Consider the following 23,871-nt stretch of genomic DNA (forward strand, 5'->3'; position numbering starts at 1 on the left):
CCTGCCCTGCCATGGGTGGGTTTGGCGGCGATGGTCCGGTGGATGGAAAGTGGGATGGGTTTTTTTTCTTCTTTTTTACTTTGCCTCGAGAGAAAGGATGACGGTAATGGGAGAAGATAAAGAGGGGGGTGTGGGCGAATCATGGTCAGTCTTTCGGTCAAAAATGCATCCAGTGACGGGAATACCTTTCCATCAGCTCGCAATATTTCCGTTCGATACACACCTAAGTGTGGACACCCATTCAAACTCAACTCAGACGGGAGTACTGAATCTGGGACTACTAGCGCAAATTCACATGAGGTGCATCTTGAGACCTCAGGTTGGCTGACTGGACCTTGTGGTTACCTGTGCGGCTATTGCTGACGCGGAGTCTGAGTCTTGAGTGTAAGCCTGAGTTTGTATCTGACTCTCGTGCTATCACCACCACCACCACCACCACCACACTACCGTCGGCTAAGACGTCCGCAGTATCTCTCGGCCGCTTTCTCAATCGGGACCCGAAGTGGTGCTTAGGGCTGCTATGGACTAAAGAAAGCCCACAGCTTGCCAGCAATGACTTTGGTTAGCATGGCGGACTAGCCGTCCAGCTTGACATTTTCCTTTGATAGCGAAGCCTGCAGTACAAAACGCCTGCTTTCGTAATCCCTCGAAGCAGGAGCAACGTATCTGCATGCTATCGTGTCAGGGCACTATCGTCAGATGGTGGGTTTATGCCTCATCAGGGCATGCGACTAATCGATTTACTGTCGCTCATGTGGTCATCATGCATGGTTTAAAACTTTCTGAAAAAAACAAGAATCAACCTTAATGCACAAAAACGAAATAAAAATCCATGTGGAAGTGAAACAGGGTGGGAAAGGAAAGGACGATGAAGGAAAAAAGCAACTGGAATCGAAACACATGGTTCGAGCGCCTGCAAACTGCTTCTCTGCTCTTAAGGCTGGGCTGATTGGAGGGTTTTTCACACCTGCTTGCGCCCGGCTACGATGCCACGGTCTCATTCACGTTATGTGCATCTTATTTGTGCGGAAGCCAACATGCGCCCGCCACGATTCTCAGCTGACAAGCAAATGGAAATATCACGTCCGCAATACGGATAGTCCGATGCAAATCACCATTACGAGTGCGTCGGTCACTTGTGCCCCTAAGCGCAGGAACTCCGATAGGGCGTCCGCCATAATGCTTGTATTGGCTGATTCGCTAACTGCCTTTGAATGATTCCGCGGAGTCGATTTATTCGTCAATACTCATCCAAGAGTCAGCAACAACACCACCAGTAATGCAAGGGGAAGTTTAGAAGAAGAAGAAAGGGAAGGAATGGAAAACAGGAACATCTTCCCGTTTCCCGCTGTTCATCTGACGGATAAGGCGACCGATGACCGAAGGCTGGCACCCCCTACATGAATCGTGCGATGATATGGAAGCCAAATGGAAGCTATGGAGCCTGCTTCTTCCCTGTCTTGGCATCTTGGTAGGCGATTATCCGCCACACACCTGCCTGTGTACTATGTACTATGTACTGCCGCTGCCTCCTGCCACCCACTGCAACATGACCAAGGGCAATGACCACCAGCCAGTCTGCCAACGAGAAACCTTTCCTTCTTGAGAGGGAACAGAGGTGCAGAGGTAGGAGGGGAAAGAAGTGAGAAAAAACCAGGCAGGTGGGTCTGCGTGGGATGTTTCCCATCTTACCCGCCTCTATTGCTGTTCCAGCAAGCGGTCTTCCTTCCGTCCATCACGGATCCGGATCTGGTTCGATGTACCAATTAGTGTACTCCGTACCGATAATTGTTTTGTGGTAGTAGTTGTCTCGTTGGTTTTCCTCTGCTGATCAATTCGTACCCCGATCGCCATTGGATCGGGTCTGTAATTGGACGGTCGTGACGGTCGATATGGCTAGCCAAAGTGCTAACCTAGTTGTAACAAACTGCAGACCGCCTCAAAATACGCCATTGTCACCATATGTGGTCTACTCCGCCTCGCGAATCTAAACGGAGAAGCCAAGATTTATCTCGTCGCGATATTGAAGATGTCCCAGATGTCGATAGTCGCCAACTGCCAGTCTTGCCGTGTCTACCATTCTCACATTCTGCAAATCGACGGCACGTTTACATTACGGGCAGTTACGTGTAGCACAACCCCTCACGACAGGCAACAACAATCCCCCTGGACAAGGTTGATTGGCTTACTTTGACCCCCTCCGCATGATGGATTCTCAAATGCAGTTGACGGTCATGAGCACCATCGGTCAGGAGACTGGTCAGGAGAGCACGGCAGAATGGATTTTACTTGCAACTGAGTGACAACCTTTCGGAACATGATCAATATTTGTTTGACAAACTGGATAACACCAAAACGTGCAGCAAGGTAAGGTAGACTGATCTCTACTGCCGGGCCAGTTCCGCGACATAATTTTCTGTCTGATACGAAAAATCTCACAATGTTCTCTACATGCTAAGCCCGTGACTTCCAGTTTACTACTTCACACAAAGAATGTGAACAATGCGATACCGTCTCGCGCTTCAACCACTGACTCTTGAAATTCTTGTGTGTTTTGTCGCTGGGTTCGTGTCTTACTCATTTGAGGGCATGACCCCTCCGTATTGGCATCTGCACGCGCAGCGGGAAGTCAATGCAAGTCAATTTATCCAGCTCTTCTGGCAGGCTTGTTTCTACGGGGCTGCCTCCCTTATGCAATATTCCTCGCAGATAGAGAGCCTTCTAGACTTCCAGACCGTACTTTCAACTGACCTCCTCTCGTTTTTACGGATCCAATCCACCGAGCCGAGAACGCTCTCTCACCCCCTGCCAGGACCCAGTCGGGTGCTTGGAAGATCGTCGCTAGGAGAGACGGAAACCACTCTGGTACCTGGACCGAGCCTTGCCATGGGAATTTCTTCCTGAGAGAGGGGAGCTCGGTAGAAACCCCACCGATAAGGACGAAGTCCAGATTGCCAGCGAGCCAGGATTCCGTCTTGTCTCATACTATCTCCTTATCGACACAGATTTCTGGATCTCAAGCCCAGGGGGCCTGTCTTGTCATCCCGTCAAGTCCCGGCCTGTCAATTCACGATGCCGCGGTTGCAGCGCTTTTCGTTGCCATTCCAACATGCATAACGAAACGAATGAAACAGAACCAGAAATCAAATCATCACCATACGATTTCGCGCCCAGTATCATTTGCTACTGTGACTTTTCTCCAGTTTCGAGGGCTTCGAAACCTGTTCCCCAACAATAATAATACCATGTAAGAACAAGACCAACAAAACCCAAAATTTTAATGGGTCGCTCACCGACTCGTTGTGGATTCTTTCGCTGAAATTTTGGCGATGGCGTCTTCGACCCTGCTATTTCTCCGATTGCGACTTTTTTTCTTCTTTACGCTCCGTTGGTGGTTGGCAACCAATGGGGTCGCGCTAGGAAGGATGACTCCGAGATAACAGCAAATTGCACTAAAATGCGAAGTCGCCCGTGCAGCGGTCCGAATCCGCACCAAGCCCGGATCCATGCCGAGTGACAATCTTCGAGACACGGACCTGAATCTCGGTCAATGACGGCCTCTCCCCGTCGAACTGCACTAGCTTTCCGGCAAGCTTCTCAGAGCTAACTTACTTAGGCTTACTAGGCTATACTCGAGATGTACGAGCACATGTTTGTGGAAGGTTGGGACTTGATTGTGTCATCATCAAACCTCAATCTCTTGCCCAAGCGACGCAATATTCACTTAGTATACCGCATTCACTAGTGGCCACCAGAGTCGAACTTGTGGCACTTCGTGTCCAGGATCACACTCGAAGCTCACCAGCCCTAAGGCGATTTTAGGTCAGCTATGCACGTAAAGCCCGGCCTTTTGCTGTTTGGGGGCTGTTCATGAGTTTGTGAGATTTTGGTTGTTGTTAGCATGTCCATACGCACTCGCCAACCATGTTTCCATGTTTACATAATAAGCACTATTCAAGATATCCCGGTTACTAGACCGGCCTCTCCATTCCATCTGCGCAGAAGGCGGGTAAATATCACAAGCGAACTTAAGCCATTACCCACCGGTATACGCCGGCGAAGAACGGTTGGTCCGCCAAGCCAAGATATATCGCCGCGCGAAACGAAAGGTGCCATTAACAAGGAACCCAGGCCCAATATGCAGGTTTGGTCCAGGGCCACGATGACAGGATCGAGGTCCGGCGGCACGCAGTCTGCTAGCGCACACTTCAAGTTGTCCTGAGCATCAATGGCGCCCCAACGGCTCAGCTCGCCGACTGCCGCAGATGGCATCCGCAGCCACAGGTATCCACTACACCATTAGCCTGGGCGTGTGCAAAGATAGCATCATGCCTGCTTCCTTGGGTCAGATCACCCAAGTCCCACTGATATCAACATGACATCTCTTGAGCAGGTGTTTTGGCCCTTACGTTAGCTTGCAGCGTGCGTACCTTTTCCACCAACCTATCTGGCCTGTTTCTGGTCTTGTCTCAGGGCACATCATGGCCTGAGTATCGTTCACTGATCGCAGTCGCCGGTGTGTGTAATCGACTGAGGTCCGTCGGAACCGAGCGGGTCATCCGGATGTTTTGAACCGCAAGGAGTCTGCTCCTATGTATAACTCTACACAACATGGCAGATGGGTGCACGTTTCCAATTGCCATCGATGGCGAAAAGCTTGCAAAGGTCCGACTACCCATACAGGTCCATCGTTTCAATAACTTTGGAGGTCGATGATCCATCTCGGGCACCAATTTGAGTCACGAAGTCTGGCCCCATTTGGAATTTCAGCCAACTACCGCCTCCAAATCCCCACTACTTTGAAATTTCTCACCATCGGCCCTTCGCAGCGGTGAAAACCTAAGGGGTCACCTCTCACAGATTACCAGCACAGAGACATGAACCTTGATACCCGACGGCCGCGGACCAAATTCTGACCTGTCGTAAGCTCAACTCGAACCACGAGGTGGGGCTAATATTCAGCCTTGCCTCCTGCTTCCCGACCTCTCAAGCACTTGTAGATATGCACACAAACCGCTCAAAGTGGGCCTGCTACCCGTTGTCCACGTCTACGCCTACACCTCCGATTACGCCTTGTTGCCAAGGGGAGGGGCCCTCACATTGACAATGGAGCCCAACACCAACAAGAATACTGCGTGCAAAAAAAATAAAAAATTAAAATTAATTCAATTCCATATGGACTTTGCATGCACGTGGATCTCCCGGTAGGCGTGCATATGCTTCAAAAACACTACTAGGTCAAGCTCTCACGCGATACTACTGCATAGCATACGCTGCGGCTGCACTACTATCGATCTCCCATCCACCTTCTCAGCAGTGAAACCTATCAGTCCCCTTGGCCTCATGTCAATCACGCCGTCGTATCAGGGTTCGGTATCAACAGCATGTGAAAGGTATCCGCTCAAGCTTCGCGCAGAGTTTCATTGCCTAAGAGGGTTTTCCTACCGCGACACCCTTTCTTATTTTCTCGTCGCATATCAAAGTAAAGTGGACCGTCGGGAATTTCCTCTTCCTTGCTTCAAGACCAAATACGACCCAAGTGGAAATCACCGAGAAAGACGCAGCTCATTCGATGTTCCGTTCCATGTGTTCCAGACTTTCCAACGTCTTATCTCTACCAGGCCAGGGACCGTTAACGGTTGTACCACGCCAAAAAAAAAAAAAAAAAAAAAAAAAAACCGTTCGACTTCCACCCGGCTTCTTTTCGTGGTCGACAGGAAAGCTGGCTGGCTGGCTGGCATTCCACCCACGCGCCAATTACCACCACTTAGGCAACCCGTCTTGGTTCCCACACCTCGCCCGCCCGCCGTCTTCGGTGACGCTCACTCCCATCCCTGTGTGTGGTGAGGGCGACAACGGTTTGGTGGAACCCCCACGCATGCTGTTGGTGGCAGACAGGCAAATCCCAAGACAGGGCCCCCCCAAGCACGCAAGGGGCCCAGCCCACCATGAGCCGCATCTTGATTGTGCAGCAGAACGCAGATTTTTGTCTCAAAAGGGTCCCCTCAGGGTGGGAAGCTCTGACATATTGTCCCTCGTTCACGCGCAGATCGGGACGTCATGATCATCCCGTCCTCATGAGAGACACGTACACTTTACCACCAGAAGTGCGGCGGCAAAACGAGCCTTGCACCTGCATGATATTATGGTAACGGAATTGAAGTGTAATTGCTCGTGGAACTTTTTAAAACAGTAGCCATGGTGACTCTAATACGGCACTGGCTAATCCTACCCCCAAGCTCCAATATCTGCATCGAACCCGAAAAAATGAGTGTGAAACTGCCGTTATCTAAGATGTCCCCTCCTTTGGCACTGGGGCATCTGTCGGCCTGTTCCACGTCCGGATGTGTCCTTTTGTTACGGTACAAGTCAGCAAACGCGGCATTTTGGTTTTCCTGCCAATGCAAGGTCAACTTACCCGACTTGCAACTTGTGATAATGGCTTCTTCCGTGAAAGCAAGCCAGCAGAGAGGGTGGGTATCAAGTGCTTTAGACTGCGAACACGTCAGCAACAGGGCTTTTTTCACATGGAAAAGCAAGGCTTAGCCTACAGATACAGGGGGCAACATGGCGATTCTAGCCCGCGGTTCGACTGGGTGAACGATGCTGCTCTCCTCGTCGACAGCGCCTCCCGAAAGGGTCGAGTTGGACCGGATCCGGCTCGCTGATGTGTTCGCTGTTTCTTGTCTCTGCAGAGGACTAGCGAATCGTGATGACACGGAGCCCCGGTGGTGGACGGATGCCTGTTCCCGCTGTCAGCATTCCTACATGCTTCAAAATTCGTATGACATCTTGAGTCAAGTCCAACGTACCGCCTTGGGGCGATGAAGCATGCCAACATTAAAATCCCATAGACACAGCCTGCAGTCCTCGCCGACGCTTCCGAAACGATAGTTTCTGTCATCGCAACGCCACGGGTCGAAAGCAACCGACGTGACCCAGGATTGATGACCTTGGCAGCGCGCCACAATGGCCGAGTCCACGACGGACCAGATTGAAATTAGATCGTCTTGCCCGCCTGTCAACACATACTTGCCATCCGGAGACCAGCAGACAGAGATGAAGCCGCCATAGTACGAGTGGTAGAGGTCCAACAGTCTGTTCACACGTCAACAAAATCACTCCTCAAGTGAGGTGTGCAAACGTACTCTTCCTTTAGGTAGTCAATGATACGGAGAGAGCCATCCTCTGAAACCACAGCCAGATGCCTGTTGTCGGGACTAAAAGCAAAGGCGTTGATCCGCTGGTTGGACAGTTTCCAAGACGCTACAGGGTTAGTCTTCTGGTTCTTGGAGTGAACTGACTTGTTGATCTGGATCCTGAGGTTGTGGTTGATGCCATTCATCGACTCGCTCTCGCCGTTCGTCATCCCATTAGCTGCTAACTCCTCCTCCGGCGAGAACTGCGCGTCCTCCTTGTCCTTGTCGTACACCACAAGCGAACCGTCCATATGTGCGGCCAGGAATAGACTCTCCGAGCCGGGAATCCATCTAATTTCAGACACCGGAGTGCCGTTGATGATGCCCTGAGAGTATTAGCCAAACACAAAAGACAACATGGAGGATCGCCGCCTACGTTTTTGTTCAAACGGGTATATCGTTGCGACACGGGCTCCCACCAGATAATCTCACCAGTAGAGAAGCCCATGATGACATCTATGTGTGAAATGCTTTTCGTGACCGAATTGACGTCGTGGCAGAGACAGTGAGCCTTAGTAAACAGAATCTTAGTCAAGTAATCGGCCTGCCAGATGTTAGAATCAGCTCTATGGATCGCCAGATCAACGTCCGTACCTTTGTCGGCGATGACAGATCCAGCCATTGAAACGCCCGATTAATGTTGGCAAATGCGAAGACTCCATCCGTGGGCCGCTCTTGAAGTTTTTTGGTCAAACTCTCGTTTACTATCACTCTAGAAATGAATGAAGAGTTGCTCTTAGTCATGTTGTTCTTCGGCTTCGGCACCTTCTTCTTCGCAGCATCTTTGGTGTTGGTGGGCGCGAGCGCCGTGTTGCCGTCACCGAATGCTGGCGCCGATACCATGGTAAGCGATGTTGGCGGCGCATCACTGAGCGAGGTCCCACCGCCGCCATCACTGCTGAGCCCTGCCTCGGTCGAGTACCGGCTCTCATTGGGATGTTCTTGAATATCGCCACCGAGGGACAGGGTCGTGGCGGATGAACCCTTGTAGAAGAAAGGCGGTGCGGCGCGCATGTCGAGGCTTATGAGAGATAGCTTCGTGCCGGCGGTCGCAGGCTGCGGGTTCGTCGCAAGCGGGTTCGGGTTAACGACGGGAGCTTCGGAGGGGTGAGGGGGCGGTGTCGCGAGGTGGAGGTCTTCCTTGAGGATGTAGGTTCCCTCACCGACCAGGAACTGGTACTCAGGACCCTCGGGATTGGAGAGGATGTTGTTCGTCTCGATCATGGGAGCGATGCCTGCGCCCATTGCGCCATAGGCGCCCGAGTGCGAGGGATATCGCGGGGGAGGCGGGAGAACGCTGGATGGAGTGTCGCACAAGAGGCGAGATGTCAGCCATGTGTTTTCTGGATGTCTTCGATCGCATTATGGCAGGGCTTGGCTGTGCGCCGGTAGGACAGCGAAATTGTGCAATGAGGCAGGATTCCGATCGTTGCACGAAGGGGCACGACAAATAGCCAGGCAGCACAATCAAAATGCTAAGAGTACTCACAACATAATGGGCGATTAGACGTCTCGAGGACGGCGACGATACAATTACGAATTGGACAGGTGGTGAGAGCTACGAGGCCGACGAAAAGGGCGAGGGAAATGTGTAGCACACGACCTCGAGAGACGATGGAGGTAATTATGGTCGGGGTTCGGGATAGTGGCTCGTCACTGGCGGCTGGGGTGGGTGTTTTGGGACGTTGGCAGCGGCGTCAGGGCGGTGGGGAGGTCGAAGACAAAGAGGCTGATAGTGAGGTTAACGTTTCGGGAAGGTCACACAAGACCAGGTGAGGTGAGGCTTTTCGGGAGGGATGATTCGGCGATGGATCGGATGGCAGAGAGGTCGGGGTGGGAAGACTGATAGAGGGTGGTGCGCCAACAACCAGACGAACTCAAGAATAGTTCTCGATGGGGGGCGACGACTCCTTCGTGCAAGGGGAGGTGTCGAAGAGTATTAATACAGGCCGAGAAGGCTGGGGGTTTGAAGACCAGGAACGTTAGGTTGGTTGGCTGAAGAAGGTAATGTGCACCAAGCACCAACCCCAACCCAGCGACGTGCGTCTGGTTCTGGTTCGGTCCCCGCCTTCCTATGACCCGGGGGTGGTCATGTCTGCGCCCTGGGATAAGCCATCCAAGTTGCCTATTTGTCCATGAAAGAAGGCCACCGCGTGGGAAAAGGGCAGGTTAGCCTGGGGTCCGGAGAAGGGTTGCTGCGATATGAGTGGTGGGAAGGAGGGCAACCTGCTCCATTTTGGCGGGGGTAGTAACAAGAGCACGCTGCATCGACAGGCGAGTTGTCCCTGACGGCCGGGTTTAATCTGGTGAGACTGGCCTGCGAAAGTGTGGGGTAAAAAGCTGGAGAAGGAGACCATTGGCGCTGGAGTCGTCTCGGTCAGTCGGTTTGTTTGCCCGGCCCTCGAGTCGTAAATCCCACGGTCAGCCGACAGTTTCATTGGCGCAGCTATGAGGGGTTGCTGGAGTCTCTGCAATATTGAGATGTCCTCGGACAAGCCATGGAGACTCAGAGTTGCGAATACCAGGCCACTAGAGCCAGCTGTTTGCATTCTTACCCAGGGATGGCTTCGCAGATAAACTCACGATATTATGGGGGTTTCCAAAGATATGAAAATTGTTCTATCCGACTCCAGACATGTTCCAAGCAGAGTCGAGTTGAACGGGTAACTCAAATATGTGACAATGAATAGTGTGGGCAAAGGTGGTGGCTTCAAACTCGGGCATGGCAAAGCAGTTTTTAGTTAACATGCTCGTAAATACGCTAGCTGAAGGGCAGTGCTGTCTCGTTTGAGTTTCCAGACCTTAACGTCCATTGATTATCCCTAGGAGAAGAGCTTATCTTGAACAATCACTTTTGCCACTTTTAACTAATATTCAAATCACCAGACTCTCTTATTCACTTGCGTCAATTCAACGCTGCAGTTCCAAGCACCAATGAGATGCACTCTACTCACCAATGCAAGATAAGAAACTGCTGTTCAGTTACTTGTGCTTTACTTAGCTCATTGGATTGAACAACGGCTCGCTTATCACAGAGTTGCACAGTGTTGCTCCGCTAATCAACTGCTCTCACAGCGGGCCTTGCATCGCCGAGGCGCTGGTGCCGCCGCGTTGCCAGCACCTTCCAGTGGTCCACCCACCGGAGGGATCCTTGCAATTCAGGTCGTCATTCGAACTCTACCCCCGTCAACCTGCAGATTCCCGTCCTACCCGCTCCAAAGCTTCTTCGAACTCGTTGGGTCAACCTGAATCACAATCGCACCCAAGAGACCCATCAACCACCTAGGCTGCAAGCTGAAGATCAATCAGATCGAGCCGACTCTTCTCAATCAACAATTCGGGATCACATTGCCATGGAATCTCAATAGAGATATTTCTCTGTCGTAGCTCCGCATATCCCAACCATGGCTTCTGGTAGGTGGCCTGATGGATAGCTCTGTCCTACCTCAATACCCTCTCGCCCAAGCTCCAAACTGACCACTCCTGTCCAAACTTAGTCCGCATCTGCGTCTGCGGCGACGAGGGCACCGGAAAGTCCAGCCTCATCGCTTCGCTCGTCAAGGACGTATTCATTTCCAACAAGATCCAGTCCGTTCTCCCCTCCATCACCATCCCTCCCCAGCTCGGCACTCCCGAAAACGTCACCACCACCATCGTCGACACCTCAGCCCGACCCCAGGACCGAACAACATTGCGGAAGGAGATTCGAAAATGCAACGTCATCCTCCTCGTCTACTCAGATCACTACAGTTATGAGCGCGTTGCCCTCTTCTGGATGCCCTACTTCCGCTCTCTCGGCGTCAACGTGCCAGTCGTCCTCTGCGCGAACAAGTCAGATCTGACCGGCGATGGAAACACGCCTCAGGTCGTCGAGGGCGAAATGCTTCCGGTTATGGCCGAGTTTCGCGAGATCGATTCATGCATCCGGTCTAGTGCGAGGGAGCACCGGAACGTAAACGAAGTTTTCTTCCTGTGTCAAAAGGCCGTCACCCACCCCATCGCCCCGCTATTCGACTACAAGGAGGGTAACTTGAAGCCGGCCTGTGTTGACGCGCTAAAGCGGATATTCTACCTGTGTGATAAGGACCAAGATGGATACCTTAATGATCAGGAGATGCATGACTTCCAGTCGCGCTGCTTCGACAAAACCCTGACAGCCGAAGACTTAGAAAACATCAAGCTCTCTATCAGCAAGTCATTATCACACTGGTCGGCGGAGAACGGCATTGACCAGAGAGGGTTCCTGCAATTGAACAAAATCTATGCCGAGAAGGGCAGACACGAGACGATATGGATCATTCTACGGAAGTTCCGCTACACCGACAGCTTGAGCTTGGAGGACAGCTTCCTACACCCCAAGTTTGACGTACCCGAGTACTCTTCGGCAGAACTGAGTCCTGCTGGCTACCGCTTCTTTGTGGATTTGTTCTTGCTGTTCGATAAGGATAACGATGGTGGTCTGAATGACCAAGAGCTGGAGGCACTGTTTGCGCCTACGCCCGGGCTTCCCGTTTCGTGGATTGAAACGTCGTTCCCGTCATCCACTGTACGTAACGAAGCCGGGCACGTCACTCTGCAGGGGTGGCTAGCTCAGTGGAGCATGACAACCTTCATGGAACCGAAGACAACGTTGGAATACCTGGCGTACCTTGGCTTTGAGCCAGCAACCGCGCGGGAGACTACCACTGCTGCTCTCAAGGTCACCAAGTCGCGCAAGCGGAGAAGGCGCCCAGGCAAGGTCGAACGCAACGTTGTGCTATGCTATGTCCTCGGGGCCTCTGGAGCCGGCAAGTCGTCGCTATTGGACGCGTTCTTGAGTCGCCCTTTCGACAGTCTATATCGGCCGACAATCAAGCCACGGCGTGCCGTCAATAGCGTTGAGCTTCCTGGAGGAAAGCAGTGCTACATGATTCTCGAGGAGCTTGGCGAGCTGGAGCCTGCTATCCTGGAGAACCAGGCTAAGCTTGATGCCTGCGATCTCATATGTTACGCGTACGACTCTTCAGATCCCGACTCTTTCACCCACATCGTCGAGCTGCGCAAGCGCTATCCGCAGCTGGATGATCTCCCCAATATTTACACCGCGTTGAAGGCGGATAAGGACAAGACGATGCAGCGCAGCCAAATGCAGCCAGACATGTATACGTCGAGTCTGATGATGAGCACGCCACTACACGTTACTGTTAAGTGGAACAACATCAGCGAGTTGTTCATTGCCTTGGCTGACGCCGCAACGAACCCTAGCACCGCCTTCCCCCGAAGTGAAGAACCGCCCCCGGACAGGACAAGTCTGTATCTCGCCCTGGGCGCAACGGCTTGCGCCGGCATTGCCGCCTTCATGATTTGGCGGCGCTCAACTACATCGGCCTAGAGGACACGGTGGGCTTGCGCTTGACTCTTTTTTTTTTTTTTTCATATGCATTTTTACGGAGTTGGCGCGTTTTCGCAAGTCTCATTGTCCTCGTTGGAGCAGAATTATGATACCCAACTCCACCCTACATTATATATCAAGGATTGTAGTCTCTAATCAAATTAATTGAAACATTCTCGGCGGTGGACTCCAAGGTTGTCCGTATGACGCAGTGGTATATAAGAAGTAGTCCACTACTCAACTTCAAGTACAGTAGTTCATATTGTTGACTATCAAACACATGAGGTCTCCAGTTCTTGTATGTTAGAACGAAAACAGAACTTTCAAATCATACATGAGCGTGATGCAGTACAGTATTGTCGTTTATTAACTGTCAGCGGATTTAACTGAAAGCGACTCTATGTTGGTGTCGTAAGCAGGTACATTCAGAGGAAGCAGTATCCCATCCTAGAAAATGGCATGATGTTTCCAGTGCGGGCAAACTCCAGGTGCCATAGAACAACCCGGGGCGGGATAATATGTAAGTCATCCATGGTCCAAGATATGGATACTAGCATGTGATCTTTCGCTCAACGGCTGTATACGCAACCTAGGCAAAGGAAAGTTCGTCTGTCGTCCCCATAGTTTCTAAGAAGCAGTGTGTCCAAGTTTCCCGCATCATTGTGACAGATAAATTGTGAATACTAACTACAAAATGTGCTTGGTGTATATTGTGTTACCGCAATTTACTGATGATGAGACAAGGACTCCCACCTCAGGTCATCGACGGACATTCTTTCTCAATAACCGAGACAGTGCAATACAAATAAACATAGATAAGAAACTTGATACACGGCAAGCGAAAAAGGAAGGAAAAAATAAAAGGGGGGAGAAGACCGAATTGGAATTTGAAGTTCAGCTGCTGCTTTGCTTCACCCACGACCGGGGTTGACTCGTCATGCTACTGGACAGCCATGAAGCAGGTCTTACAACGTGATAGCAAGCTCCGGTATCTTTTGACATATTATGGTAACGTGTCCCCCTTTTCAAGGATGTCAGAGCAGCCTGCTTGTTTGAATGTGGGAACGCAGCACCGGGCTGCTCCGGTGCTCATGACAGTCTCGAGCAGTCTGGACCTGGTTTAATGAACGCGGCGCCCGTTGGCGATGACCCAATCAAGCTCTTCGACGACTCCCACTCTGAGGATGTGCCTTAAGCAATGTTTAACATCTCGTTTTTGCGGCTGGAGGACCTTTGCCTGCGAATTGGGTTAATGCCCAGACCCGATGGTAAATGCCTTCCCGCCCACGAGAACTTGAAAATGACGAGCTGCGGATTTCATGAAAGTGCATACAGCAGATCATGACTTAATGTGCGTTGTAAGATGGTCATGGAGATTTCCTGTAAATTTCGACGATGTCTTGGGATCTTGGCCCTCTCAATTTACAAGAAAACTCGTGCCTCTACGCGGCCATGTCAGCATCGAGAGGCCTCTGTTTATCGAAATGCCGATCACATATGTCGAGCACATAGCATAACCTAACAACTGCCGTCCTTCCCGTCTACAGCCCAGCAACATCATTATATTCTCGTTCGTTCCTTAACTACTGCTGGCCACCCCGTGCAATGGTATAAACACACTGGTCTCCGTGGCCTCGTCTCTTTCCTCATCATCGAATAGCAACTCAACGCGGATACGAGAATCCAGAACCAGCAGCTTTGCATAGACATGATCAAACTGGCATGTGAGAAAATACTCTGGCCGTATACTGAAGTTGTGAAATACATACTAAACGAAAGAGAAATAATCTGGCAGGGCATCCTACATTCGAGACCATTCATGTAACACTGCATAACCTGACCCGACGTGACCCAACCGGACCGGTATCCTATGACCCAAGCAATAACCCAAACATTTCAGACTCCCATCTTACATATTCTCGACCCTTGCAGTCTTACTGTTACTGAAGAAACAAACTACCCATAACCCATTAGATTGTCCATAGATTCATTTACCTCGTGTGTTCTTAGTTCATCAGTCGACCCCCGTTGACCGGGATGACTGTTCCCGTAATCCACCTCGATTCGTCGCTCGCAACAAAGGCGACTACATCGGCAATATCCTCGACTGCGCCCAGCCTGGCCTCCGCAGGTGTGAGTGTTGCCCTCTCAAGGTCCGCGCTGCGCTGGTCATCTGGGAGTGAATCAAACATTTCTGTCTTCACGGTCCCTGGGCTAATACAGTTGACCGTCACGCCGTGTGCCTGCCCCATCTCGCGGGCGGCTACACGCGTGAAGGCTTCGACAGCCGCCTTACTACCGGCATAGGCCATGCTGCCAGGGCTGTCGGCACGGGCGGCGACGGAGGATATGTTGATGATGCGCCCGCCCTGAGCGATATGGGGTTTGGCGGCCTGCATCATGAAGAACACGGCGCGGGTATTGGTGTTAAAAATACGGTCGTAGTCCTCGGCGCTGGTCTCGTCCAGTGTCGCGCTGAGCGTGGCAGCGGCGTTGTTAACAAGAATATCGATCTTTTCGACACCAAAGGCCATCATGGCACGCTTTACTACCTTTTCCTGGTGCTTGGAGACGTCGGCCTGGATGGCGGTGGCTGAGGACCCGCACGCCTCGATCTCGGATATGACCTCATGAGCCTTCGCTATCGACGATGTATTTACAAAGGTGAAAGCGACCTTTTACTTGCACAATGATGAAACACTAATTTTAGCCGTGGCTCTCTGCGAACGGTAAGGCTGAGATTGGTGGACGCACTCTGGCACCTTCTCTGGCGAGCTTCAACGCGATGGCTGCTCCAATACCTCTTGCGCCACCAGTGACGAGGGCGACTTTGCCGGACAAGGACATGTTAGGCGGCGGTAGCTGGGGAAGCGGTTTTGTCCACAGATTCGTTGAAGATGCGCGCCTCAGTAAACTATCGTGACTGTCCTTCTCGCCGTTATCGATCTGCGACGATTGGAGCGTCTGCTGTGGCTGCTCCTGTTGCTGGTTCAGCACCTTGCTTAGTTGACTCTGTAACGATGGAGGGTCAGCGTCGAGCTCTGATGGCATCCGAACCCGGAATGCCGGCGTGGTGCAGCAGAATACCGGCATAGTCTGACTTTGAAGCCAGTGCGTTACGGCTCGGAAAGCCATTTGACTGGGATCCGCAGTCATGACATTCTCTTCAGTGCGTGCGACGTCCATGCAAATATGGTGGGTGCTGCATAGCTCTCTGGGTTTGAGGTGTGATGACGAAGTATGGTGCTCGGAGCTGCCACACCTTTCAGTGAACGTCAGCCTGGCCAAGGCCTCCCGTGCGTTGGAGATGGTGTGGCGGCGCGGGGAACTCTGAGGTGCTGATCGTCTGGATGACCAATGCACAACCACCATCAGTCCACATTTTGCTTTCCCGATTCCCACAATCCGCCACATTTAGTGTCTGTATTGATCTAGCAGCGCAGTGCACTGTAGATGATATGCAGTGTATCAACGAGTCCGAAAAGAATGCAAAACTGGAGGTAGACCTATACTGTTGTTTTCGTGAGGGTGAGCATCGGGATATCATGTGTCGCACATGCCACTTGAGGGAATACTGTCACTGTCACCGACTTGGTGCCAGGGATTACTGGTCAAACATTTCGACAGTGAGAAGGATTGACGCCAATCCAGAGTAGCCTGGCGCATGGATTTGTGTTTTTGGGAGAGGCGGCCTTGCTGTCAACCTGTTTGTTAATCACTTGATCGCCGGTACTTGTTACAGCCAGAACATGCGCGGCAGGATTGCATAATACAAGTCATCCAGTGATTGAATTTGTCTTCCCTAAACACGGTCAACGCGAAATGTGACGAAAGCGATATATATAACAGAAGGCCTACGAAAAACGGAGGATAGCTCGCCTTTGAATAAAGCCATCACTCACATAAGTGGAAAGATACTTTAACGGTCAATGACAAGCAGTCAGGTCTTTATCGCAGGCGGATGACAAGCCCCGAGCGGCAGATGGGATAACATGCAACGCTGCGATCGCTGTTGGGTGGCCTCTGGTTGGCTGTGCTCAGGGAACAGTTTTCAGAGCCGGCAAGGGCGCTTCGCTGTGATTGTGATGGAGAACAGGGGCACTGGAGCTTGAGTGTTGGGAGGATGTAGAAGGCCATGGGCGTTAAAATGAGATTGCCGATTCAGGTCGGTCTGACGCTGTGGAGCCAAGGCCGGTTAGCCTCGAAATCAAAGTCATCCCTAGGCGCAAAGGGGCTCAAGGGGCGAAAGTGGGAGCTTGGGAGATGACCGTGACGGGACGGAGACGACGGCCGGCAGCGCCGGTGTGAATAGGGGCCCGAGGAGGTGACATGGCCGTCAGACCATGGCCGACAATATCCACAGGGCCAAGCAGTCACCAGTCCACAGCACTGCGGTGAGTCTCCAGCCCTGTCTCCAGTATGCCCCGGTGCCCGGTTCTTCGTGTTATTCGAGAATGGCATGGAACACTGGGGGCTGGGCTAGGTGTGCGGCAGTGCGGTTCAGAGCAGTGGGTAATATTCTTCGAGGCTCAAAGAACCCAAGGAACCCTTCGATTGGTAGGACCACGCTGGCACAGACTTGGCATCTCAATAGGGTAACTGTGATCACGGGCAAAAAGGTAGAGACGCAAACCTTGTCCAGGAAGCTGCTGTTCCCTGCCAGGGAGTAGTGAGTTATCAGTGCTGCGTAGTATTCTGGAGGCTTTCCTTTTTTGCCCGGTTAGTGGTCTGGGATGGACCCCGTAGGTTTGGAGTCATTGGGGCAATTGGGGCCGCGTTAGTCTCGATTGCGGGCAGCAGCCAGCAGCGAACACCGATGCAGCTCGACATCCGTTCGGCAGGCGTCGAAGAAGCAAAACTGAAGTAAAGTACAATGTGGTTTCAATCGTCAATGATTTGTTGCTAAGTACCCCGAACACCAATGAATGCTGTTCAATGCGATATTGCAGAGGTAAGGAGAGGCTTCCTTGAGTGTCCTCAAATAGCAATGAAGTGACGTTGGTCCCCAGCTGCACATCATAAGCTTCTCGACTTTGGTTGGGTGCTCCCTGCGCGGGCCGGATGCCGCTGTGGCAGTGTGAGGAATAAGAAACACGCTTTTGAGGGGTGGCAGATTCAGAATCAGCTCAACTCCTTGGAATTGGGAGAAAGAAAGACAACAAAAAGTCTGGAGCTCGTATCGCTTTTTGGGTGTTTCATCATCGACAACAGGTGTCGTCTAGGGCTAGGAGATGAAGTTCCTATGGTCTATCTTTTTTTCTTTGACATTTTTTCTTTGATCGCCCTAGTCGAATGATTGTGCGGTACTGTGCGGCCATGGCCCATCCATGCAGCCATCCACTCCAATGTCCGGGCCATGGGGTTGCCATCTGCTTTTTGGGAAGAGTCAGCCGGGGCCAGCTCATTTGTCTCGTCATCTGGTGTCGGTCAGGCTTGGCTAGAATTTGCTGTGCGCAGGACATTGCACATTCGTCCTACTCATAATTATTCTGTGGAAAGAGGGTTCAGTTTGTTGGATTAAGTGACTTCTTGGTGAGCAGGCGACTATTATTTTTATTTTGTCTTTCCTTCTTTGTCAGCAATGCTGCCCCTACCCCTTCCGTCTTATGTGCCTGCAGCTTTTCTATGCCACAACGGTAGCCCAGTTAGCTCGGAAATTCAGCCAGGGGCATTGTTCCGTGATATAGGTAGGTAGGGAACGGTCGGTACAGATTTTAGCTCCTGTATGATGCTGAGAAAGGTAAGGCACATGCGGTACATACATGCACGACTTAAATGGTAATTGGTCTTACGGAACTGGTAGAACGGACGAAGACTGTGCAATGAAGCAAGACATGGCAGTCATAATTAGTTAATCTTCAAAAAGTAGTTTTGCTTTGCTTCAAATTGCATACCAGCACGTCGCGTTTTTTTTTTTCCCCTTCAAACTAGACCCGCTCTGACCTCGGTCGCCCATTGTGAGGTATTCAGGAACAAAAGAAATAAGGGCCAAAAAAAGAGGACTAATGGATTATGGCTCCGTCTTGTTGCACATTGTGTTCTTTCCAAGGCACACACTACCTTTGTCTAGTGTTCGATTTTTTTTTTTTTTTTTGGCAGGTCTACTGGCGGCCGATGGATAGATAGTGCACGTGACGCGGATGTGCTCATTCGGACCAGACCACTTTGGCTGGCCGCTTTTCAAAGCAGCGGGCAGCCCAGTTTGATTGCGCTAATGCAGGCTGAGTGGCACCCCCCTCTCCAGAGTACACAATTTGCCCACTCATTGGCAGGTATCTGGTACATCGCCCCCTCAGGCCTCCACCCTGGCACTCCCAGCAGACCACCCGCTGTGACAGCGTATTTTCATGGGTTATTCTGCAAATAGACTCGTACCCACATACTTGGGTGCCTAAGTACCTGATCTCCACGACGTGACCTCAACCTTGGTAGCGCCGCTGTCCCGGCCTGCCTATCGCTCTCGCTCGCGCTGGGTCTGCTGTCCGTTCTCCGAGTTGACCTGCAGTAGGGGGGTTGACTTGCACCACCCACTACATTACACTGACCCGAACGGAAATCTCAATTCTAATTCCCAAACCTTGAGACCCCCGAGTCGAAAGCCGAAGAACGACTGGACGAGCGATTCAACGGGCTGTTTACGTGATTAGAGCGCTATAGGCTGGAGCAGACCAGTACCAGTACCAGTACCAGTACTACGATTACGACCACGACCACTAACTACTCCCAGAACCATCTAACCACCATCCATTACATCCACCTCTACGACTGCCGCCGCTACCACTACAACACACAACACAGTCACAGCAGCAGCACGCCAATCGTCTACCCGCCGTGACGTGCCCCATCCTGTGTGCTATTCTCTCCTGTCCTCGCCTATTCTGCACCTCCCAACAGTCTTTTGCCGCTTTCTTTTTCCCTCCTTTGCAACGGTCGACTTCGTAATTCCTGCCATACTATCGTTAGTTACCTACGCCGTGGGTACCGCTTCAATAAACCCTCGAATGCGATCCCGAACACTACGACCGCCTCTCGAATAGATACATCTATCTACATTCTCACTCGCCACAACTCCTCCCCTCCGCCCTCCGCTCTCCGCTCACCACCTTCACTTCGCTCTCTCGTGGCCGCGCATATGCTACCCCCTACCCAAGACAGATGAGAGCTAACCAACGAACCCTTTCCGAACGAGATACTTGGCAGAGAAGTGGTGTATTTAAGGGAATTGCTGGCTTTTCGGCCTCCCTGCGGGTCTTCCAATTTTCTAGATGATGGTGCGTCTGCCCCTATGAACTCCTCCAGCTTTCCCCAGACAGCTAGGAATGGCTCCTGAATGCATTTTACTATTGTTAATACCCGGCCTCAACTTTCATCGGGCGCTGGTCTCGGCTGCGCCCGCTCTGGCACTCTTGTAACATTGTCCAAATGGTACCTAAGGCTAACGTGCAACTCCTACAGACCTCATCTAGACCCCGCGCCGATGTTGGTGGCAGCTTTGCGAGTCGACGCGGTCATGCTAGCCAGCTGTCAATTTCAGACCCTAGTCACCATGTGACTGAGACTATTGGGACTCTTTATGGGGACGAGGACGATTATTCTAGCGAAAGTCGCCCTACGAGTTTCTTCGGCCAAGCCTATTCAGACGAGACACAAAAGCAGGCCGAGTCCGATCCTTCTGCTCAAGACCCTCGCGGCCAAGTGATACGCTCGACTTCGGATAAGACGGGCCTAGCTGTGGCACCAAACGGTACGCCGACGCTGAAAAAGTCACACACACTGCCTACGCGCTCGCCAAGTCAGCGAAGCGTTAACTTTGATAATGGCCCCAAGTCGCCTCCCCTCTCCTTGCGGGACGTGAAAAACGAGTCGTCGCAGTTTCCCTTGGGCAACATCGAAAATCCGAACGACATTGCTCAGGAACTCAGTAACTTGCAGGCCCTGAGGCGCATGTCCATGGATGTGGGCAATAATGCCGATCCTGATATGCTGCCTTTTTCAGGCCTTTCCCTCATGGCCATGCCCCCCATTGCTCCCAAGGGAGATGACGACGAGAACGACCCGTCGAGATTGCTGTGGGTTCCCGCAGCCGTTCATCCGGAGCTTGCACCAACAGAGTTCAAGAACTTTTTGGAAACACGAGTGAACACAATCAAACGTCGATCAGGGGAATCCTTCATTTCCAGCGATGGCAGTATCGACCGGAGCGACTCCGGCGGGGGGCTGAGACGGAAGAAGAGCATGCTCTCCAGACAAATCGACCCGCTAGGCACAAGAGGAGGAGATGGCTACATAGACGGTGCCGAGAGGCTCTCGCGGAAAAGCTCTCTAAGGCAGTACTCGACCCCAGAGCTGGACCTAGGCGAACTTGTGAAGGACCCTTCCAAGGTGGTACAGAAGCTTTCGAAGGAAACTCAACCGGAGAGCGGCGCTGAGGATATGCCTATTTTGCCGGTGGCTCCGGGCATGGGACTTCGGCGTTCGACGCGGACAACGTACCGAAAGAACGGAAGTGTGCGATCGGGAGACCGTTTACCATTCTCGAAACGAGTTGCAAGCCGCCATGTTCATACGGATTCTTCTGATTCGGCGGACACAGTACCTCCCTTACCCACTGAAGTGCCCAAGGCTCCTGCGCATGCTCCTGTGGCGTCAGAGCCTATAGCTGAGAACTTCTCACGACCTAATCGATCAGTCCGAAGACAACAGAAGTTTTCTCAAGACATGGGCGTTTCGCAAGCTGGGTCCGATGGTGGTTCATCTGAAGTTGAGGAACCGGTATCTCCCACTAGCACGCGTTCCGAGCAGGCGCAGCAACATCCTGCGAGAACGTCCTCGGCTTCGGCAGACGCCAGACAAAGTGTTCCTTCCATCGTTGAATCGCCCACAACTGAGGAAAGTGTGCAACGCCAACAATACCCCCAACGTTCTTCCTCCTCGCAGCACGCAGGGCCCCAGATTAATACCCAGTCTGCCGTGGAGGAACCTCCGGCTCGTTCGAATTTGCGACCTGGTTCGTCTCATTCGGTGCAGAGCTCTCACTCGATGCAAAGCCCTACAACGCCTACTATGCAGCAGCCGCCACCACAGCAGCAAGCAAAGCAGCAATCAAATGCTCCTAGTCACGGCCTGAACGACTTGTCTTCCCATCCGTCTGCCTTGCCTGGTAGTGGTGCTAATCGTACTGACACCTTGACTTTTATTCCTACTCTACCTACAGAGGAGAAGAAGTCGGAAGAGAAACGAACCGAACAAAAGAAGCTTCGGAAAGAAAGGGATGATGATGCCGCGAGTGTTTCCTCAACAAAGTCCTCTGGTGGTTGGTCGAAATGGCTCAAGGGAGGCAGCGATGACAAGGACAAAAAGAAGAAGGACGAGGAGAAGAAAAAGAAGAACTATGGCGACAAGTCACAGGACAACGCACGGCTGGACGTTCTGCAGAATTCGATCGAGGGCGTCAAGGGAAGAGAGAGCATCGTCGTGGACCGCGACAATGTCGACAACAAGCTCGCAGAAGAGCGTAAGAAGGAGAGCCGAAAGACAGAGGCAAAGAAAGAGAAGGAAGGAGGCCTATTTTCAGGCCTATTCGGCGGCGGCAAGAAGAAGAGCGAGAAGGAAAGTAACAACAAGAAGGGCCACTTGCGTGTATCAGAAGAGGTACCCTACAGGCCTCTTAAGCCTGATGTCGACTACCACTGGACCAGATTTCCGCTGCTCGAGGAACGCGCGATTTACCGGATGGCTCACATTAAGCTCGCAAACCCGCGTCGGTCATTGCTTAGCCAAGTGCTACTGAGCAACTTCATGTATAATTACCTTGCCATCGTTCAGGCGATGCATCCCCAGATGCAGGTCCCGCAATCGCCACAGCAGCGACGCTTGGAAGAGGAGCGCCGTCGCAAGGAACAGGAGGAGCAGTTCTTGGCACAGCAACAGATGCAGCAGGCTCAAGAATCAGGGGACCAGGAAGCCATGGGCCAGTACAACTTTGAGTACCATCGCGTGAGTTCATCCAAGCATGTTGGTCACTGGCGGGTTCACACTGACATACAGAAGGGCGAGAGCCAATACGGAGACCATCCCCACAATGAAGTGGACTACGTGGATGATGCTCAGATCTACGAGTATGACCATGGTGGGGACATGGATCAACAAGGACGCGATGGCTACAATGGCCCTGACGGCTACGAACCTCAGCCTGGCAAACAGTACTACCACGACCAGTATGGGCGGGACGCTAGCGATGACAGTAGACGCCGTGATGGACGAGATGACATGTGGTAGTCTCGGCAAGCAAGAAAACGACGGAGTGACGATGTGTCGAGGAGCTCTGAGGGGAGGAAGGTTCCTGTCTAATCCGGACCAGTGTAGGTGATTTCGTCTGGAAGCTCTGTATTATCTAAACGTATGTGCATATGGCGGAGTTCGAGGGGCGCGAGTGCGACATACATTTAAAAAGGGGGCCATGTTAATGGCTTAGTCAAGTCTTTTCGCCGGCCTCCTTGTCTTTCTCTCATCTTACATCTCATCATCTCTACTGTCCTATTTGGGTTGTATTGTGGTGGACGGGGGAATTTGTTGAAGCACATGTACACAGATAACGTAGCGGCCAGCCTCTTTTTGACGCTATTTGGGTTCCATCGAGAGGCGCGGGGAAGAACAATAAGGTCGAGATGCACAGCATACGGTGGATCTCTTGCTTGTCAATTGTCGGCGGGATATTGCTCCTCCCGCCCGAGATGTCCATGAGTGTTAATGTTATATGAGAGGTGGTGATGTTTTCTCGATGATGAGATAGCTTACTGTGAGGCAAAATCATAAATGGTTATGCCTACCTGATCGTTTGCCACAAGACGTGCAGCGGATGGAACCCCTGAAAGCCTCACATTGTCCAACAAGTGAGCTGAGAGCTCATAGCTTCTGTTTGTCATGAATGTCGTGTCTATCCCTGAGAGGCCCAGCTTGGGGCAGGTTTTTAGCGTAAGGCAGCTGCCCCAGCCCCGCTGCGGTGCCTAGAGGTGCCCAGCACCCAGCGTGCGTCCCGCTGTCCGCTCCAGAAACGAGGTGCACTGATGCTCTGAGGAAGGAGCAATTCTGGCCCCTGCCAGCTGTGACTATCCGCGCTAAACCGTTTGGGGAAAAGGCCGCCTCTTCTGGCAGGGCGCCAATTCGTCCGTTCGTTGCTTCCACCTACACCTTGCACTTTTCCTTAACCTCCAGAAAAATATCACCAACTTGTAAGGGGAGCTTGTTCCTTTCTCCGTCGCAAACATCGCCGTCTGCTCCTTCCAACCTCATTTCCATCTC

At 52.0% G+C, this 23,871-nt stretch overlaps 4 protein-coding genes across 4 annotated transcripts; 2 read left to right on the forward strand and 2 right to left on the reverse strand.

Moving 5' to 3' along the window:
• Positions 1-6,289: 6,289 nt before the first annotated feature.
• CTRU02_204562 (catabolite repression protein crec) lies at positions 6,290-8,693 on the reverse strand (the record flags this gene model as incomplete). The annotated part of the gene is made up of 8 exons (XM_036721036.1): positions 6,290-6,351; positions 6,419-6,494; positions 6,552-6,743; positions 6,813-7,098; positions 7,149-7,525; positions 7,576-7,743; positions 7,794-8,496; positions 8,689-8,693. 8 exons carry the CDS (start codon positions 8,691-8,693, stop codon positions 6,290-6,292), a joined length of 1,869 nt encoding a protein of 622 aa, XP_036587020.1.
• Positions 8,694-10,603: 1,910 nt separating this feature from the next.
• Positions 10,604-12,570, forward strand: CTRU02_204563 (mitochondrial rho gtpase; the record flags this gene model as incomplete). The annotated part of the gene is made up of 2 exons (XM_036721037.1): positions 10,604-10,613; positions 10,697-12,570. The coding sequence occupies 2 exons, from the start codon at positions 10,604-10,606 to the stop codon at positions 12,568-12,570; spliced, it is 1,884 nt and encodes a 627-aa protein (XP_036587021.1).
• Positions 12,571-14,576: 2,006 nt separating this feature from the next.
• CTRU02_204564 (short chain oxidoreductase) lies at positions 14,577-15,984 on the reverse strand (the record flags this gene model as incomplete). The annotated part of the gene is made up of 3 exons (XM_036721038.1): positions 14,577-15,245; positions 15,325-15,582; positions 15,658-15,984. The coding sequence occupies 3 exons, from the start codon at positions 15,982-15,984 to the stop codon at positions 14,577-14,579; spliced, it is 1,254 nt and encodes a 417-aa protein (XP_036587022.1).
• Positions 15,985-19,835: 3,851 nt separating this feature from the next.
• Positions 19,836-22,848, forward strand: CTRU02_204565 (telomere silencing protein; the record flags this gene model as incomplete). Its single annotated transcript, XM_036721039.1, has 2 exons — positions 19,836-19,841; positions 20,026-22,848. 2 exons carry the CDS (start codon positions 19,836-19,838, stop codon positions 22,846-22,848), a joined length of 2,829 nt encoding a protein of 942 aa, XP_036587023.1.
• Positions 22,849-23,871: the final 1,023 nt, after the last annotated feature.

This window comes from Colletotrichum truncatum, assembly GCF_014235925.2.
Source record: "Colletotrichum truncatum strain CMES1059 chromosome Unknown Contig_0002, whole genome shotgun sequence".
Classification (NCBI taxonomy): domain Eukaryota; kingdom Fungi; phylum Ascomycota; class Sordariomycetes; order Glomerellales; family Glomerellaceae; genus Colletotrichum; species Colletotrichum truncatum.